The 21,724-nt window shown below is 41.2% G+C and overlaps 1 protein-coding gene across 1 annotated transcript in view; it reads right to left on the reverse strand.

The window, feature by feature from the left end:
• Positions 1 to 19,357, reverse strand: part of LOC136857672 (inosine-uridine preferring nucleoside hydrolase) — a 78,739-nt gene extending 59,382 nt beyond the window's left edge. Inside the window, exon 1 of the mRNA XM_067136507.2 lies at positions 19,199 to 19,357. Within this exon, the coding sequence (XP_066992608.1) occupies positions 19,199 to 19,266 (68 nt within the window). The 5' untranslated portion in view covers positions 19,267 to 19,357. The remainder of the gene's footprint in view (positions 1 to 19,198) is intronic.
• Positions 19,358 to 21,724: the final 2,367 nt, after the last annotated feature.

A 21,724-nucleotide genomic window follows, 5' to 3' on the forward strand; every position in this document is an offset into this window, starting at 1 on the left:
ACACAGTGCACATATCGCGTAGCTAACTTGCTCAGTAAACGATATAGCAACACTTCAATGACTTGCCTAGTGCGAAAATCGAAAAACCATACTGAGTAGCTACCTCGCTCAGTAAACGATATAGCAACACTTCAAATGATTTGTCTTGTCTTGTGCGAAAATCAAAAACCATACTGCGTAGCTATCTCGCTTAGTAAACGATATAACAACACTTCAATGATTTGCCTAATGCGAAAATCAAAAACACACTATTCACATACTGTGTAGCTAACTCGCTCAGTAAACGATATAGCAACACTTCAATGATTTGCCTAGTACGAAAATAAAAAACACACTATGCACATATCGCATAGCTAACTCGCTCAGTAAACGATATAACTTCAAATGATTTGCCTTGCCTAGTACGAAAATAAAAAACACACTGTGCACATATCGCGTAGCTAACTCGCTCAGTAAACGATATAACTTCAATGATTTGCCCAGAGCGGAAATCAAAAACCATACTGCGTAGCTAACTGGCTCACCGCACTGTTAAGACGCTCAGTAATTGCAAATACACTGATTCATGCTAAAATCAAGAAAGCACACTGCGTAGCCTAGTCGCTCGGTCACTCGCTTAGTAATTGCAACACGACTAGAACACTGATACACGTTACTTTTTTTTTCGAAAAACACAGACAAGAATGTTGCGAGATACTACATACTTGCATGTTTAAAAAATATAGAGGGGTGAAAAATCATAAATTATTTGTACTCATGTTATCTCCTCCAAGTTGTAAGACGAAATAGAGGCAGTACTGTGAGTTCCTGCTATAGCTGGCGAACGGAAGTAGCATGTTATCTCAGCAGAAAATACGCATGACAGGCAAGCCAGACTTATGCCGTCAGGAAGGGCATCCGGCTAGATCCTTATACACGTTGTGACGATCGCGCAGGAAAGGGCCAGCTACCCCGCCTAGCATTTGCTATCTTCAGGGCTACCGACAGTAGGGGTTCGAACCCGCTATCTCCCGAAGTAGCGAGAATGATTGCGGGTACAAGATGTTGATGGTGATTCGTCTGCCGGATGGGGACGATAAGCCATGTGCAGGCTTCTTCGGCAGGAGTAGGCTATGTGCCGGCACCGGGAATGAGTATTTTTGTTTTCGGATCTTAACACCCTTAGGGATTAATCTATTTTAATAATAATAATAACAATAATAATAATAATGTTATTGGTTTTACGTCCCACTAAGTACTTTTACGGTTTTCGGAGACGCCGTGGTACCGGAATTTCGTCCAGCGGAAGTTATTTTACGTGCCAGTAAATCTACCGACACGAGACTGACGTAACTGAGCACCTTCAAATATCACCAGATTGAGCCAGAATCGAACCTGCCAAGTTGGAGTCAGAAGGACAGCGCCTCAACCGTCTTAGCTACTCAGCCCAGCTAATCTTTCTCCACACCAGGTAAATGCTGCGGCTATACCTTAATTAAGGCCACGGTCGTTTCCTTCCCGATTCTAGCCCTTTCATATCCCATTGTCGCCAGTAAGACCTATCTCTGTCAGCGCGAAGTAAAGAAAATTGTAAAGAACCTTTCTGTTATTTAACACGTGCAATATAATTTGAAATATATTATTATATTATTCACTTCTGGGTATGAAATTCACGACGTTAAATCCATCAAAAATGAAAATATCTCTCGATGATCACTCCTTGTTCAGTATTTGCATTAGCAACTCGCAGCGCTAGCCCGCGCGGTAACTCAGGGAAGTCCGCTCAAATACTGTAGAGACAATACACGACACTTCCGGATTTAGCCTTGTTAAAATGGGAGACAAGTCGCAAATGGCGCTCCTAGTGGCGTGACCTGAAAATTCGCACTAAATTCAAATATCAGTGGAAATGTATATGCGGAAATGGATAAATAAATTACGTCTAGAAAGAGAGTGTTACTAGGATATTAACTTCAAAGTTGTTAAAGCAATTCTGGATAAATGAATGAAGAATTATTTAACAGGTTATTATTTAAAGACTGAAATTAGACATATAATCAAGCTGTGAAATGTACTGCTGTGAAAGGGCTTGATCTATCATTTATGCGTTGCTTTTTTAGCTTTAGCATTCCTGCCTGAACGTTCACGGCTAGATTTGCCTTTTTTTCTCATTTAAAAGCATTGTATCATTACATTAAAACACCTGTCAACAAAAAAATCGGCGCCACCTTCGTTACACACATCACTCAATGAATTTACATTTAAGAGCTAGACAATTTTTCTTTTAACTTAAAGCCTACTAACAGAAAGAAAATCTATAAATTTAGCCTCAAAAACATTCAAACCCTCCCTATAAGCAATACTTGCCATAATGCCATTACATTAGGGTAAAGCAAATTTTCATCATCGTATTGTTTGAACAAAATATGTACATTTCTTAAATCACCCATATTTTCTTCAGTGCTTGACAACGCATTACGGCATTCCAAATGGGGTAACGTGTAACACAACCAGCCACACTCATATGTATATGTATTTTCCTGAATTAAATCAAACCCACAGATCACACCTACAACAACACATCGGTATTGAAGGTTAACTGCTGCACTGTACAGTAAAATAAGGTTATTATATTTTAAGCCAGTTAAAATGTGGGCCGCGCAGGTCAGAAGTTTAGGAAGTACTATAAAAATCTCTTTGTAACTGGAAGAATACATATGCAAACACAATACTTACTTTCATTTTCTTGCCTCGAGGGAAACGGAAGAAAGAGCGCGAATCCTTCTGCACTTATGGCAGCCAAACACAGCACTTATCTTTCCACTCATATTGAGAGGAGATGTAAAGGAATGACACACGCTACTATTTACTTATGTCAACTTAATGCAAACGCATAAATAACGCCAAAAACTTCACACACAAAAATACACGTGCTCTTATGACAGAATCAGTAACTCTCAGGTCACTCCACTAGAAAGAGCTCTAATCGCTGTCCCTCGATATCTCGCAGAGTGTCGCGTATTGTCTCTACTGTGTTTGGTCTTGCGAGTGAAACCTAGCGGTGGGGATGGAGCGATGGGGACGGAGCGGTCTGGAGCGGAGCAGTTGTGACGTCATCACCCGGTAGTACCGAGTGAATGTACTGTAGCGGCACGTTTAAACACGTTATTGGTATGTCAACGTAAAGGTATTTCACCCGTCTATTCAATGCCCTTTTATTACAACATAACTGTTTTGCTTAATACAGTAATATTGTTTTCTGCTGTAGAAGCCGACGTACTCATTTCATCCTTGTGATGCCTCTTAATATGATCCCACAAATTTGATATACCACCACCCGTCGCGTCAATGCGGCCGCAGAGAAGACCACACGACAGCTCGTAATTTGTAGGTCTTCGGGCTGAGCTACGGTCCCTTGGTAGGCCATGGCCCTTCGGTGCTGTTCGCCATGGGGTTTGACTTGGTTAAGGGGTTTAGATGGGGTTTGACTCTGAAAATCACGATATTCATGAAGGTTGATCTTTTATGTCCTGGATGTTAAATATGAAATATTTAAAAACATTCTACACCTAAAACAAACCATCCATTCCTCCATTACCGTTCGACGCTTGAAGTCAAAATTTCACTTGTTGGTCGCTTCTACGTCCTAGATGTTAAATAAGATTGAGGTTTAACACATTTAAATTCTATGGGGCTCGAATGAATGTTAAATCCGAAAATAAATAATCGTTCTTCCAAAACAGTTTCACGTACGAACTGATGGTGTATTTACAAACTCAACCGACAGCGAACTCCCTAAAATTTAAAACTAGACAGATAAATTTCAGTTTAAAACCGTAGCTAAGCATGGATATCCTGTAGGTATAAAATACATTGTTAACTAGCTGATGTACCCGTGCTTCGCTACGGAATTCTCAGAAAGGCTGTCTTTGTGATTTTCACATCTGAATTCGACATACTGTAGGTCATTACAATGACGTCAGTGGGAATGTAGCTATTAAAAGCAATTTATCATATAAAATACTGGATCAAATGGAAAACCGCACAATTTCTCGCTTTTGACAAACAGTACTGCGATGCCGATATAAAAGTCCAAAAGTTCCAGTACTGGAATGACAGGCCGCAGACAGCCGCCCTCTTCTGCCATTATTCTGTTAAATTTGCACACTGCTCATTCCAATCAGTGCCTACGAGTAGGGATTTCATAGCTCGAATGCTATAATGAACCAGTGTGTTACGTACCAGTAGTATCAGAAAATTTATAAACCAGAGGAATGACGTGCTATAAAAGTGATAGATCTAACTCCCCAGCTACTTCCCGCCAATATTCAGGTAGGCTGTTATACTTGGTACGCAGAAGTAATCCTATCTATCGGAAATCAGTGGCAGCAGAAGACAAAACACATCACAACAAACAATGGAAAATGTAATGTTATTGTTGATCAATTTTATTGCAGGCCTTCACATTTGGTTTTCTTCCGATTCTGTGATAATAGGGAATGTTATAAAATTATTTATAGCGTAGACTGCAGTTCCTTATTCCCTGACTTTACGTACGTATTTTCATTAAATTATCTTTACCCATTTTCTCGTGACTCGGCGCTGATATGGACTTAACAACGAAAATCCCAATTCATGAATATCTCTGTTATGATAGTCGGTACGGTAAAAATGTGTAAAACATAAATGATCGAAACTGTAATACTATACTATGTAGTATTTATCGATAGAACCACTAAGAACATAAATATCTGAGAATTAAATTTTAGGCCTTTCCCTAAACTACCATTTCACTCGGCGTGAATAAAAGTATTTATGGCCTAGATTGTAGTGAATTATTTCTACATACCGATTTTCATTAAATTCTCTGCAGTCGTTTTCTCACGATGCTCGTACATACATACATACATACTTACTGAACCCTTTAGGTCCTTATTGAGGGATACCTACCTTCCTTACCTATCAGCAAAGTTCATGAGATCTGTCTCTTGGGTCGTTTCGGGTTCTTCGTCACTTGCTGAGGTAAAGGTAGGGTTCATTAATTCTAATCTATCTACTGGAATGAAAGGTCTGTTTAAAAGATTCCTATTTATTCAGGAAATGAAGTAATTTACTATGTCAACGATGTCATAGTCAATTGTGTCCACTGGACACCACAATCATTTTTACATAAATGTCAGAACACTGGCGTGAGACTTTAACGTAACTGCCTGATGAGCAATCTTACTAGAAACCATTATCTCAATTATTAATCATTTAAGAAAGGAAAGTCTGGAAATCCTTAAATTCGGCTTCCATGTGAGACCACATGAACCATCATAGTGATTCGTTATGGTCCAGCCCTCGTAACACGAACTCTGGACTCTGAGTATAATTAAGGCCGTCCAATCGGTGTGTGCCACACAGTGGTTCTACGGCATGGACCCTTAATTGAATCGATGTGACCTGCGTCTATGTCATGGACCGACATCTAATCTTCTAAGTTACTTTAAAGTCATTGTGGATGATGACCGCAAGGAAATGATGCTACAATGGCATATGGCCCTAATCTAAGTCACTGAGGTTGATGACCCCCTGACCATCCAAGTTTCTGAGCTGAAGGCTAAACACAATTAAGTTACATCGGTTGATGACCAAAGTTCCACTTTACTTATCCCCCGCACATTCACTGCTCAATCAATCAAAGTTCAATAATTACAACAACAACAATGCTCACAAACTTTGTGGCAGAAAATCCATTTCCTTCGGATATGTCCCTTTTATCTTTACTTTATTTTTTAATATTCCCCAGACAACAAATTAAAATTTCCAGAATGCATCTCCAAGTTATTCGCTTGATTAAAGTTATTTCAAAATGCGGTTTCACTGAATTTAATAATTTAATAAATTTAAATGATTTAACGAAATATTAACAAACAACAAATTTCATCTCCGCGGACTCTGGTTTCTTCACAACTTTCTACGCAGCTGTGATGTGAATTCAATATTGCGATGTTTATCTGGCTGGAAAAGAATTTGTTACATCATTCATGTCCAGCTATATATCTCGTATCGTGATATCACACTTTAAAATTCTAATCTAGTCCTAACCGTTATTAACACTTGGATATCCTAATAATCTACGTACAAACCAAACAACTCGCCATATAATTACGATGTCATATCTCGTCATCACTGAATTTTGCACACCCCTCGCAGACAAACCGATCAATCACGACCATCGCTCTATATTTTGGACAACCCTGAAATTGGGTTACTCTGTTCCTTATACTCAAAGTTCATGGTTTCAAATGTTCATTACGTCCCCAATTACAGTATTTCACAATACTTAGATCATTACCGGCTATGAAATTTCAACTAAATCCAGCATTTTAACGTTTCCCTGGCCGAGAATACAGTCTCAATACCAAGCCTGTCCCGTTAGATAGCTGAGGTGTCTCACCCCCCTCGCTCGCTTGGCAGTTACAGGAACCACCTGGTTTATTCACAGTTGACTGACTTCTCAAAATGTTCCCTTTAAACTCTGCCGACATAATTAAACAAATACGATATTCTAACCAACAAAATGCACAGATTATGCTTCAAGATGCCCACACTAATTATACGCGTCGCCAATTGATACCGCTATAGATTTCTATGAATTTCTTTCCATTCTCAACATTATAAATATTCCTCGGGCTATCATATCCCGGCTTCAATGACAGGACTCTAACCTGATTCGCACATCTCATCTCAACTCATATAAAACACTCCTCGGGCTTCAGTGTCCCGGCTTCAATGACAGGTCCAACCTGATTCACAAAACTGACCTCTATTTCCCAGCTCCACAATTATCATCGACCAAGAACTGGAATAAAATCCCCACTAGAAATACCGACGTCTAATATCGCACAATACATTACTCATGAATAACTTCGCATAAAATGATATCGTATTTAATAACTTGATTTTTACGAGAAATGACTGAAGCATTCTACTAGATCTTTTATTGTCAGTCAGACACAGTTTAAAATGGGCATTAAATAAAACGTTTCTCTCCGTGACCAAATTCATCCCCTAGGTTCTCACCCGACAGCGCGCTTCCACTCGATTGAAAATGAGTGACCATGGATTATTATTATTTAACGTCAAATTGCAGACAGAAGAATTTTACATCGAATGAACATCTTACTTTGACATCACAAAATACAGGCAGTACACTCACACGGATGACGATCTACATTGGACGTGATATCACTTCGGAATCCTATTCAATAACCTTTTACAACATTATACGGCCCTCGCAAAACTTCAAAATTTTATCCAAGTGGAAAATAAAACAAATGACTTTTTTTAGTCGTACTCTCACATTTACAAAACTTAGTAGGGCGACCACTGCGTCGTATATCCCCATTCAAATACACTTTAAGAAATCACGAGACGAGATATGAGAGGCAGTAAGATGGAAAGTCACATTACCTTATGTAGTCACACCATTGTTCGTCATAGGGCTCACCTGCGACCCTGGCATTTTATTTAGCCATTTTTACATTCATGGCTGTACATATCATTGTGTTTCTTCAGGTTTCCTGGAATAAAGCATTAAAAAAAAGAAAATACCCTTCACTTGTTTGCGGAGCGCACACGATGGATTATAATTATTCCCGCACACGAATTACTTAATCACATTAGAATATTTCAGTACTTTGACCGTCCTATCTGATACACTTATTTCTCTCAAGAAAACTATCTCCCCATGGAGTCAAGACTTAGCCGCAATGGCTAAAATCTGCAGTTGAACTCAGTCTACTTTCGTTGGTTTGATTTAGCAGAGCAGCTCAACAATTTTTCGTCCGCTTTGTATCACAAATGCCGGAGAAGGAAGCTTCGTCATGGCGTCCCTTCATATTTATAGCAGTTACCCCCTCTCTTCGGATCTCTCCCTTTGCCGCCAAGAAAATTCCTATAAATTTTCTGACTTACCTAAACTGCAATTTCAAGAGTTTTGAAAGTGACTACATGCTTGCTACATTTCTGGCGGTAGTGTTCATGGACATTTAAAAATTTTACGGGTTCGATTTGTGAGATGATTGACCTCCTTTGATAGGCACTATATTTTTTTGACTTGGCGTGGTCGCGCCATGTACACGCGCTTTGAAATAGTTCATAAAAATGACTTGAGATTCTTCCGCCGTCGACACGTGTGGTTGACGTCACGTACCCCAGAGCGTGGGACCGAAGGTAATCACCCCCTCGTCACGTGTCAAATCCATGCTATCAAGAATCCAACTTTTAATTATTTTGTTACATTATGCATAATGTTCTTAGGGCACATAGGTCATGGGTTCAATACATACATACATACTTACATACATACATACATACATACATACATACATACATACATACATACATACATACATACATACATACATACATACATACAGACAGACAGACATACAGGCAGACAGAAATTACGAAAAATTAAAAAGTGCATTTCCTTGCTACTGTGGACAGGGCGGATACAAAAATACCATTCTTTTCAAATTCTGACCAATGTACAAGACAAAACTCTTATTTTATATATATGCAGATATAACGCTTGTTGAACGATATTGTCTCCAACCAACACTGTTATGGTTTTCCGTGGTTTCCCATTTTCACACCAGGCGAATGCTGGGGCTGTACCTTAATTAAGGCCACGGCCGCTTCCCTCCAACTCCTAGGCCATTCCTATCCCATCGTCGCCATAAGACCTATCTGTGTCGGTGCGACGTAAAGCCCCTAGCAAAAAAAAAAAAAACAACACTGTTATAGGGGGCCTCAAAGTTGATTTCTCGTAGGGCAAGGACAGCGAGCGTATGACGCGTGCCGCTAGGTGACACGCGAACACGACTTCTGTGGCACGTCAGACAACATACTAACATGATTTAATGTTTTTAACATGTGATAAATAGGTAGAAAATCTAACGAGATAGCATATTTTAACATTACACTTTAATAAAGGACTATGTCTCAATGAATTCTATGACCATACTTTCTTACAAATGTTATTAGGTTAAAGGAAAAATATATCTTTAAAATGTACCTTTTTTTGTGATGTAAGTAATCATTGAAACGTTGGCTGAACGGTCAGCGTACTGGCCTTCGGTTCAGAGGGTCCCGGGTTCGATTCCCGGCCGGGTCGGGGATTTTAACCTTAATTGGTTAATTCCAATGACGCCGGGGCTGGTTGTATGTGTTGTCTTCATCATCATTTCATCATCACGACGCGCAGGTCGCCTACGGGAGTCAATTAGAAAGACCTGCACCTGGCGAGCCGAACCCGTCCTGGGATATCCCGGCACTAAAAGCCATACGACATTTCATTTCATTGAAACATTCATACAATCTAATACCAAAATGATGTCAAATTAGGTGTTTCATGATGATGTTAAAGGAAACTAACTGGTGGCAAGCTAGACAGTAAGAAGCAATAAACAAAAGGTTTGTCATCCCTTACCTAGGGCTCGTGAATCCTCGAGCCGCCTGTGTCATTAACCAGCACCGCCACCAACTCCAGACCCTGCCGAGCGGAGCGGCCGGCTAAGGAGCCACGCTCTTTATTCGGGAGGCGGGTGGGTTCGAACCCCACCGTCAGCTGAGAAAACATGAGGATGGTTTTCTGTGGTTTCCCGTTTTCACTTCCAGGTAAATACCGGGACAGTTCCTATTGATAGGCCATCTCATTCCATTTCCTTAACCAATTTCATTCACTATCATTCATTTCATCTTCATTAGCTCCTCAGATGAGGTAACCATCAGGAAGGGCATCCGGTCGTAAGATATTGTCATGTAAGTTCATCTCAACGCATCCCTGACCCCGTATCAAAAAATGGAGCACCAACTCCAATCCCTATACATTGCTAGATTTCCCATTCATTATTCCATACTTTGTCCGACTCGTTGGCTGAATGGTCAGAGTACTGGCTTTTGGTTCAGAGGGTCCCAGGTTCGGGGATTTTAACCTTCATTGGTTAATTCCAATGGCTGGGCTGTGTGTTTGTGCTGTCCTCAACATCCCTGCAACTCACACACTACACATAACACTATCCTCCACCATAATGACACGCAGTTACCTACACATGGCAGATGCCGCCCACCCTCATCGGAGGGTCTGCCTTACAAGGGTTCCACTTGGCTAGAAGTAGCCACATGAAAGTATTATTATTCCATACTTTCATTGTTTAGTTTCGAAGTACACTACCATATGTACAGTAAGAGCTAAACTTCCGCGACATTGTTAACAATAGTCACCGGAAGAAGGGGTAGAATAATAGCGCAGGTCTTGTTCAGTTAGTTGTTGAGGGAAGTGTAGGCGATAAGAATGGCATGGGTAGATCAAGGTGTGAATACAACAAACATATTAGAGTAGATGTTGGATGCCGTAGTTACGTAGAAGTGAAAAGGTTTAACACAGGATAAGGTGGCATGGACAGCTGCATCAAACCGGTCTACTGATGACCCGAACAACACAACATTCAAACATTTAACAGTGGATTAAGAACTGTACTACTGCATTTCGGTTACACTCTACTACTGCATTTCGGTTACACTCGTCCGTGTCATTCAACAGACTAAGTCTTCGTGTTGAATATGGCAGCTCTGTCAATGAAATTGATAACTATAAGGTGGAAGAAATGAAATGCACTGCAGTGTTGCAAGTGCTCATTATTGTACCTTTATCGTGTAATTGTTCTTTAATGGTTAAAAGTTGCGATAGTTGGCTACGTGATAAGCGTTTTCACAGATAAGTGCTGTGGAATCTACAATGTTCGATCATTGTCCTTTTCCCTGATGTTCTACATACAGTATTTCGTTGGAAACAAGAACACCACTGAATTTTCCTTATTTACCACAGCTGTGCTGGTAAATAAAACTTGTAGGCTGTAGTTTCGTATGGCCACGGCTCTACCGTGGTTTTACGCCTCTGTATTCAGGAGACGGAGAGAGGCTGGTCCCCACCGTCGGCTGTCCTGAGAATGGTTTTCCGTGGTTTTCCATTCTTCTGCACTAAGGCGAATGCCGGGACAGTTCCTAGTATAGGCCACGGCCGCCAACCCCCTCACCTTCTCCGAACATCTCCTCCTCCGATAAGAATCTCTTGGCCTGAGAGACGGCGTCACCGTCTAGGAGGCCCGCCTCCCCCTTTAGGGGAGGAATGAAAACATTTAGTAGTAGTAGTAGTAGTAGTAGTAGTAGTAGTAGTATCGATATTGCTTCATGTTGTCATTGACTTGCTTTGAGTGAGCAACAGGGGCGGTTCGTGAATAAAGGGCTCTTGGGTGCCTCCCCGCCGCCTTTTAATAATAATTTATAATGTTATTTGCTTTATGTCCCATTAACTACTTTAATGGTTTTCGGAGACGCCGAGATGCCGAAATTTAGTCCTGCTGGAGTTCTTTTACGTGCAAGTATATCTACCGACACGAGGCTGACATATTTGAACACCTTTAGAAAGCACCGGACTGAGCCAGGTTCGAACCTGCCAAGTTGGGGTCAGAAGGCCAGCTGTCTGAGCCACTCAGCCCGGCCCGCCGCCTTTTCAAAACATTTAACGTTATTTCAGTCTGTAACTGATTGCATAAGATATGAAAAAATGTAGCGAAGTCGAACTTATGTGACGTGCTATTCAGTTATACAATGTTTTTATTTTGTTTTTAAAAATTTTACTTTTCTGTTTTCAAGGGAATGGCAAAGACTTTCAGATCGTGGCTGCTGTCTAGCAAGCACGACGTTTCCTCTTAGCCTTGAGGCCCTCGGGCTGTGCCAGGAGAGCCCTCAGTAGGTTCCAAGACTTAGCTAGTCTGCAGGGTGCGGGAGGAGCCTGGATGGACAATATGGGCTTGTCAGGGGAAGGAAGAGTACAGACGGTTGTAAGGACTGCCCGGCGGAGCCCTTAACTCATCGGCAGCCATTTGCAAGGTACCCAGGGTTTTTTCCCCCAAGTCTTACATTAATTGTTGTTAGAGATTAATTTTCCATTGTAGTGACTATTTAAACAATTCGGTTCTAAAAAGAAGCTAAAATAAAGATTCAAAATGTAATCATAACGCGACGGCACTATCTGTAGGCTGTCAAATTGTTAAATACGTCGTCTTGCTTTGAAATTTGAGCAAGGAGAGAGAAATTCTGGCGTGCACTGTTTGTTTTCGTGGATATTGTTATTATCACTTGTGATTGCGATCAGTGAAACAGTGCAGTACCATAGTTATCATGATTGCATTAGCTGTTAGCATGTTACTGTGTGTGTATAAATGTCATTGTAGTGTCCGACTCGTTGGCTGAATTGTCAGCGTACTGGCCTTCGGTTCAGAGGGACCCGGGTTCGATTCCCAGCCGGGTCGGGGATTTTAACCTTCGTTGGTTAATTCCAACGGCCCAGGGGCTGGGTGTTTGTGCTGTCCCCAACATACCTGCAATTCACCCACCACACATAACACTATCCTCTACCACAATAACACGCAGTTACCTACACATGGCAGATGCCGCCCACCCTCATCGGAGAGTCTGCCTTACAAGGGTTCCACTTGGCTAGAAATAGCCGCACGAAATTAAATTAATTAAATCGGTTTATTATTATTATTATTATTATTATTATTATTATTATTATTATTAATCTAAAAGTATCGTGTAGCCCTGTCAGAATAAAATGTCACGAACCGCCACTGATACGCAACATACCAGTACCTACCGAAAGGCTTGCTCTTAGACTACTAATTTCTTTATCATTTTTCCCTTTATGTAAAACTTCCAAAAATTCGAAAATAATATTTGAATATTAAACTTAAAAGTCACGCCTTCAATCTCTCGTATGAAGGAGGTAAACAATCTTGGACGTCGTTGCCCATGCGAAAACCGCGATGTGAAATACAGTATTTCAGCTTAGAACTTTGGCCCGTAAGGTTCTGTCTTCTTTCTTTCTTACTCCGTTTACCGTATCCCGGACTCAGTGAGGGATCCCACATCTACCGCTTCAAGGGTGTCCTGGAGCGTGAGACTTCGGATCGCGGAAAAAACTGCGGAGGAGGACCAGTACCTTGCGCAGGCGACCTCACCTGATATACTGAACAAGGCCTTGCGGCGAGATGGGAAGATTGGAAGGGATAGACAACGAAGAGGAAAGGAAGCGGTCGTGGCCTTAAGTTAGGTACAATCCCGGCATTTGCCTGGAGGGGAAGTGGGGAAACTACGGAACACCACTTCGAGGATGACCGAGATATCCTAAGAATGGTTTTCTGTGGTTTCCCATTTTCACTTCCAGACAAATGCCGGGACAGTTGCTATTCAACCAATTCCTTCCCCCTCCTTACCCATATTTCATTCCCAATCATTCATTTCATCTTCATGTCCGCCTCCGTAGCGTAACGGTTAGTGTTATTAGCTGCCGTCCTTGGGGACCCGGGTTCGATTCCCGGTACTGCCAGAAATTTAAGAATGGCAGGAGGGCTGGTAATGGTTTGAAATGGTACATGCAGCTCACCTCCATTGGGGGTGTGCCTGAAAAGAGCTGCACCACCTCGGAACGAGGACACGAGTTTGCATTTCATCTTCATTAGTTCCTCAACTGAGGTTGACGTCAGGAAGGGCATCCGGCCGTAAAACGTGTCGTATAACCGCGTATCAGAAAATGGGACTAATAACTAAACAATAACTAAACAAGTGCAAAGTTCAGTGCGCAATGAACATCGACAGATGTTCAAAGAAATACACGTACTGATAGACACTTATTGTACTTATGTTTGTTTTAAATGTCTGCAAGCCAAGCATTATGAAACTGTGACCTTGAGTAAGAAGAAAAACATTCACAGTCTGTGACATTCTTTGTTTTTTTTCCTTATTTGAGCAAGTGGTAGCGCAGTGCTGTAACATCTGATGACCCTGAATCAGTTCCATTATAACAAACTCTGAAGGTGGCCACAGGAGTCTCTGACGGTGGTAGGCAAATAATAATAATACCATATGCAGGTATTTCTGATGTGACGGCTTACATGCTGACATAGAATGCCGGAGTGAAATTCTTCCACTCTTCAAAGAACTGACTGCAGAACCTCTACCGGATCCGGAACCCAATTCTGTACTACTGACCCACTGCGCCTCCATAGCGTAACGTTTAGCGTTATTAGATGCCGTCCTCTGAGGTTCAGGTTCGATTCCCGGTACTGTCAGGGATAAAAGAATGACAAGGTGACTGGTATGCGGCTGAAATGGTACATGCAGTTCACCTCCTTTGAGGTTGTGCTTGAAAATAGCTGCACCACCTCGAGGTTAAGAGTACATGATTTTTTTAAAATCACTGATCCGCAGAGGATAACAAATGTACGACCGAGCCAGTTAGCCGTGCGCCCAGCTGTGAGCCTGTGAGATAGTGGGTTCGAACCCCACTGTTGACAGCCCTGAAGATGGTTCACCGCATGGTTCCCCATTTTTACCCCAGACAAATGATGGGGCTGTTCCTTAATTAAGGCCACGGCCACTTCTTCCCCATCGTCACCGTAAGACATGTCTGTGTCGGTGCAACGTAAAACCAATTGTAAAAAATAAAAAAGTACGTCCCTCCAAATGTCGTCCAATTTTTCGCTTTAATTCCACTGATATAACATCGTAATTTACTTCACAGGAACACTTTTCTCCGTAGATTTTCGATTAATCATAACCTCATAATAACAACGGCGGCCTAGCCGAGGCTCTACCGACGTGCTCGGTTCACCCGGAATGACATGGGTGCGATTCCCCGTTAAATAGTCGACAAATTTAGAAACTAATTTTCACTCCTTGATAGGCTTGTGTTCAAGATAATCACTCATCCTACATCATAAATAAATGCATCCAGTCACAGAACTAACCACTGTATTCCACTAACTTAGTGCCGAAGTTGCGAACGGTGCGGGTCTTCACATCCCACGCCTTCAGTGGCCTTAATTTTGTATTCAAATAATACAAGGAGCGTGCAGCTTTGAGCTTGCATTCGGGAGATAGTGGGTTCGAACCCCATTATCAGAAGCCATGAAGATGTTTTTCCGTGGTTTCCTATTTTCACACCAGATTTAAGGCCACGGCCACTTCCTTCTCACTCCTAGCCCTTTCTTCTCTCATCGTCGCCATAAGACCTATCTGTGTTGATGCAACGTAAAGCCACTAGTAGACTTTCACAATATTTACCACATAAGCAAGGATTTCATTGGGAACATTGTCAGGTTCGTTACTATGTCATGTAGATGACATTTTCATTCCGGGCGAGTTGACCGTGCGGTTAGGGGCGCGCGTCTGTGAGCTTTCATCCGGGAGATAGTGGGTTCAAAGCCCACTATCGGCAGCCCTGAAGATGCTTGTCCGTGGTTTCCCATTTTCACACCAGGCAAATGCTGGGGTTGTATCGTAATTAAGGCCACCGTCGCTTCCTTCCCACTCCTAGCCCTTTCCTATCCCATCTGTGCCATAATACCTATATGTGTCGGTGCAACGTAAAGCAACTTGTAAAAACGAGTATTATTATCATTATTATTATCATTATTATTATTATTATTATTATTATTATTATTATTTAACTAGGAATTCTCCGCTATAGGAGACACACTAGGCAGCTCATTTCGTGCTAAATTCATTATAACTTTTGTTATAGCCAACGGCACATGTCTAAATCAAGATATTCGTTACCGCTTCTGAGCCTCGCACTTGATGCATTCGGAACGTAATTATCTTTTTTTATTTGTAAAATCTATTTTCGTAGTGACTTTAAAGGATGTCTCGGGAAGGAAAATGTTAGGCTTAAATCTTCTAAAGTGAACTCTCAGGAGAATAGTGGCACTCCATATACTAAGTGGCACCAGTTCTGATTGAGTGTACTCCTTAAACTTATGCAAACCTTCCTGCAGTAGTTTCAGATGTACTGGAGGTCCCCGAAAGCTCGTGGTCAAACTTATTGGTGGAGAATCCGGCCCCTAATCGCGATTACATTAAAGCTGGAACATGATAAGCTAAAATATGTGTACATTTGGTTACTCCAGCTGTAATAAATATACATTTTGTTGCCAACATTCAAATTCTCTGCTTCATAAGAAATCACAACTGATTTGAATGTGCGGTACCTGTAAAAACCACTGTTTGAGACGGAATGCAGTTGTCTGCGCGTACAACAACAATGGCGTGTGGCTGTTAGTGCCGGGAGTGTCCAAAGACATGTTCGGCTCGTCAGGTGCAGGTCTTTAGATTTGATTCCCGTAGGCAACCTGCGCGTCATGATGAGGATGAAATGATGATGAAGACGACACATACACCCAGCCCCCGTGCCAGCGAAATTAACCAATCAGGGTTAAAATTCCAGACCCTGTCGGGAATCGAACCCGAGGCCCCCTGTGGCCAAAGGCCAGCACGCTAACCATTTAGCCATGGAACCGGACTGTCTGCATGTTATAAGGTGGATTACCAGGAAAATAATATATTAACAAAATAATGTGAAATAGTAATAGCATTGCATCGGTTAAAACATTACCGTGCAAGTGGCCGCGCGGCTTAGTAGGTCACCCAGCTATCAGCTTGCACTCTTGAGATAGTGGGTTAGAACCCCACTGTAGGCAGCCTTCAACATGATTTTCTATGGTTTTCCATTATCACACCTGTCAAATGTTGGGACTGTGCCTTAATTAAGACCACGATCGCTTCCTTCCCGCTCCTAGCCCTTTCCTATCATATCGTCGCCTTAAGACCTATCTGTGTCGGTAATGCAAGTTGTAAAAAACATTAGTATTAGTTGCAATGTTAGGGAAATATCGTTGGTATACTTGGGGACAAAACATGACGGCCTCAGTTCCTGGAAGCGTGCTGGAAGCTAGCAGTCAATCACACCCTGCACCCTGCTGATTTAAAGAGTCCTAAGCGATCCTTGTTTGATGTGGAGAGGTTGCCAAACCATTTTCTTCAACACTCTATTCAGTCTTCACTTTTTTCTTTTGGTGTCGAGTGCAGTATAGTGATCCTTTTAGCATTATTAATAGTAATATAATACCGTAATAATAAATAACTCAGTTTACATGGAAATGACAAATAATGAAGTCCATAGAAATGTTTTAGTTTTGCTCCGGCTCTTTTGGTGCAAATGAGGTAGACGAGGTAGACGCTAATAGACACCGGAGCAGCCGGCCGAAAGCAGTTGTGTGAGGCGAGATCGTCATGTTTTGTCCCCAAGTATATCCAAAGGTTTCTGTTGATTAATTAGTTATGTATTTCTACATAAAATTACGTTTAAACTGTTGAATATCCGATTGTTGAAGCTGATTTCTTAATTGAAATATTTGTTTTTCCTTTACACATATATATTTGGTGGTGTGTTCTATAATGTATCGTTAAATTTAATTCCAATATTTCTATGTTCTTTTCGATTACTTTGTTTTCTGTTATCTTTATTTGAGTTGTACTAAGTTTACGGAGCTAGTTGACCACGCAGTTCGGGTCACGCAGCTGTGAGCTTGCATTCGAAAAATACACAGAAGCCCCTTTTCGCGACAGCCCTGAAGGGCCTTGGTCTACCAAGTGACCTCTTCCCAGCTGGAAGGCCAGTAGATTACAAGGTGACGTGTGTTCAGCACGGCGAATCCTCTTGGCCGTTATTCTTGGCTTTCTAGACCCGGTCTCCACCTCACCGTCATCACGAAACCTGAGACACAGGTAAAAATCCTTGACCTGGCCGAAATGGATCCCGGGGCCTCCCTATTTTTAAGGTATAGTCCAAAAATGTACACTGAGCGAGTTGGCCGTGCGGTTAGGGACACGCAGCTGTGAGCTTGCATTCGGAAGATAGTGGATTCGAACCCCACCGTCGGCAGCCCTGAGGATGGTTTTCCGTTGTTTCCCACTTTACCACCAGGTAAATGCTGGGGCCGTACCTTAATTAAGGCACGGCCACTTCCTTCCTACTCCTAGCCCTTTCCAATGTCATCGTCGGCATAAGACCTATCTGTGTCGGTGCGACGTAAAACAACGTGTAAAAAGAAAATACGTCGCCTCCATAAAATTTGATATCGTTTTTCGTACACTGTCCTGGTTACATCATTAACCCTGAGATGTAATTACGATATTTAATAATAATGATAATAATAATAATAATAATAATAATAATAATAATAATAATAATAATATTGACAGTAGCGAAATTCGGATGATGAAAAAACATAGGAAATTTATGAAGTCGCAGAAAAAATACAGATACATTTTAAAAGCCATTTAAAATTATACCGACACCTGCACAGAATGGATAGCAGCAGGCTGAGAAATAAACTTCCAAACCTGGTACTATCCCTCAAAAAACGCAGCCATTTTTTAATGGAAATAAACGGTAATCAATAGGAAATTGTTATTACCGATGAAACTATTCAAGATAAAATTAAATTCAGAAGCTTAGTAAGAAAACAAAGTCGCATAAATACTTAAAAGAAAATATCGTCGTTTCGGGAACAAGACCTCCTATGTGATAATATTTTTGGAGATATACTGACCCGCAGCGCATACATTGAAGAATGCCTTGACAATATGCACACAGTATTGCAACTTAGATGACAAAATCTTACCGGCCAAAGTTCTAAGCTAAAATATTTCACATAGGAGGTTTTTCCCAGCAGCGACGGTATACAGGATGAATAAAAAAAATCAAAATGGAACTAAGTGAACGAATGAATAGATATTGAGAAGAAAAGAAGAAACATTGTGCTAAATAACTTCAAAGTCGCTCCTTAGTTGGGCGTAAGAAATCAAGAAAAGTAAACAGAAGAATAAGAAGAAGAATTTCGTGTTGCTATTGTAGCCTAGTTACAGCCATTCTTGGGCAGCGAGTGTACTGGGTGTAGTTATAGCGAACGGGTGTGCTATAAAGATCCAGACCCCGAACCATTGTGATTAAACATTCACAATTTAAATCCCTCAGCCGAGATGGGAACCAAACTTGGGCCTATGCTGACCAAAGGCTGGCGCGTTAACGCGGAGACAAACAATAGCTAGATAAACTGTTGATATTAAACGACAATAATAACAATAATAACAACATTTTTAGTGGTGGACTTAACTGCGCTTGGAATCCTCACTCACTATTATGAATCCATATTCTGGAACCAAAGACTTCCCCGACCATTGCCGTCATAACACAGGACAGTTGACTAAAGAACTCTTTTACCGCTTGTTTGTCGGTTTCAAGGAAGTGGGAAGTACTTACCCACTGACGATGATTGGTAGAGCAGCGAAGAGCGCCAGACAGACGACCAATAGGAAGGCTTGAACCATGTTGAGACAGCGCCGTCCGGGAGGCCGTGCACCAAGGATCCTAGCACCAAACTAACTTCAGCTCAATTGTCATTCCCCTTTTATTCAAAGCAGCATTTTTGCAGTTTGCATCTTAACGTCACACCTTCTTACGTCACTTAACCTAGCAGACAAAATTGTTTTGCAAAATGATGCCGCACACTTCATTTAAGAACTCAGCTGGCGTTATTTGCTATGATCATTTATTGACAAAGATTGGGATACATGGTGTTAACAATACATTAACTTACAAACTAAAATGCAGGGAATAGAAAAGTGTACATGCTAGAATTCTGATGTAATCTCCATAGCGCAGAGGCCTTTCATAGAGTATTAACGTAATAATAATAATAATAATAATAATAATAATAATAATAATAATAATAATAATAATAATAAAGGTTCGGATATTAAGGAAAGTCATGTTCTTTTCTGAGATAATTTCACACGAAATTTGAAAAATAAGGTGAATGAGGAGTCGCTGGCCTCATTTAAAGCAATTTTATATTGCATATAAATGCATATTCGGCCATTGTTATTGTTTCGGTCATATTTTGAGCCTTTTTGTTTACATATAGGCGTCGCTTTTACAACGTACATGTTATCTGCGTCGATTTTCAAACACAGGACTTCCAAATACTGTAGTAGATGTATTTTTCTTTATTTTCCAGAAAAAGACAGGTTTACAAGACATGATTCCTAGAAAGATGTGCTGTACGAACGTACGCCGACAGATACTAAAATGCGTGCTAATACTTCGGGTTTTTTTTACAGGGTGAGAACTCCGCCTCAGGGCTGAACTTAATAAATGTATACAGTACATTTTTAACATATCTACTGTAGCTCTGTGAATTCGCATGATTAATTGTTTCTTGTGTATTATCGCTAATCACTTTTTGGCAAGTTTAATGTTAGTAATAATCTAATAAATGTTATCCATTCCTAACATGAAGTGTTATCTTACCTTTTTAAGGTTATATTTAGCTAGTTTTAGAGCTTATATGTTTGCATAATTTGTACTTCTTTATGTCATAAACTTCCGAACCATAATAATAATAACAAAATCAAGGAACGAAAGATCTTGAAGAAAATGTTTGGTTCTGTCAAAGGAAATGGTAAATGGGCTCATGGTAAATAGAGCCATGTCTCATCACCAGTCACAAGCCTAGCCATGAAGTCGGCTGGATCTTGATCATGGCGTTGCAAAAGTTCTCTGCACACGTCCACACACCTCTGCCTTTTGTCTGCAGACAAGAGTCTAGGCACCTACATGTATGACACCTTCCCCAACTGTAAGTGGCACCGAGCTCGATAGCTGCAGTCGCTTAAGTGCGGCCAGTATCCAGTATTCAGGAGATAGTAGGTTCGAACCCCAGTGTCGGCAGCCCTGAAGATGGTTTTCCGTGGTTTCCCATTTTCACACCAGGCAAATGCTGGGGCTGTACCTTAATTAAGGTCACGGCCGATTCCTTCCCACTCCTAGCCCTTTCCTGTCCCATCGTCGCCGTAAGAGCTATCTGTGTCGGTGCGACGTAAAACAACTAGCAAAAAAAACTGTAAGTGGCCGTGCACGATCCGCTGCACGGTGTTTCGGCTGATTCCCGTGGCTGCCTCCATTTCCGTAAATGTGATGCATTTGTTTCATTGGATGGCCTGTTTGACCCGGGCAATGTTGGCTGGTGTTGACACTGTCACATTCTTTCCAGAACTGGTTTCCTTGTCCACCGATGTGCGCCCTGTTTTCCAACCTTCCACCCAGTTGTAAACAGTTTTCCGTGACGGCGCATGTTCTCCACAGACTGCCACCAAGCGCCGATGAATTTCTGCAGTGGTCACGCCTTCTTTCCACAGGAACCAAGTCGTATAGCGCTGTCCGTGACGATTGCTTTCCATGTTGTCTGCTCCTACGCTGACAGTGTTGTTATGAAATGGCTATGACGAGTGCGTGTGCTGCTACCAAACGGTGGAATAAGACACTAGCTACACGTCACCACCTTCAAAAGTGAAATCTGAACCATACCCGGACGTGCAAAAAATAAAGTGTAAAACACTAGTACGTCCTTCATATATGGGTGTGAGCGAATTGTTTAAATATAATGAAGATACTTGGTGTTAAAATGCTATAAAAGGTGTTAAATTATATAGAAGTAAGTACATATTTATATACATATTTCAACCCTTTTTATCGCATACTTACATGCATGTTTTGGCAGTTTTCATTGCATAGAAATTCGATATCTAGTGTTAACATAACACTACCGTAAATAGCAGTTTTTCCTCTTGAGCATATTTCTATTAGAAAAACTGATGGCACCAGTCTGCATTCTTCAGTCGAAACGCCTAGAAGTTTGGAAGTCGCAAGTAACATCAATGACTGACCAGTGCGCATGCACATTTTTCCCTTTCCCGCTAACGTGCTAGCTAGGACATTAGCGACAAT

Source organism: Anabrus simplex, chromosome 1, assembly GCF_040414725.1.
Source record: "Anabrus simplex isolate iqAnaSimp1 chromosome 1, ASM4041472v1, whole genome shotgun sequence".
NCBI classification, from domain to species: Eukaryota; Metazoa; Arthropoda; class Insecta; order Orthoptera; family Tettigoniidae; genus Anabrus; species Anabrus simplex.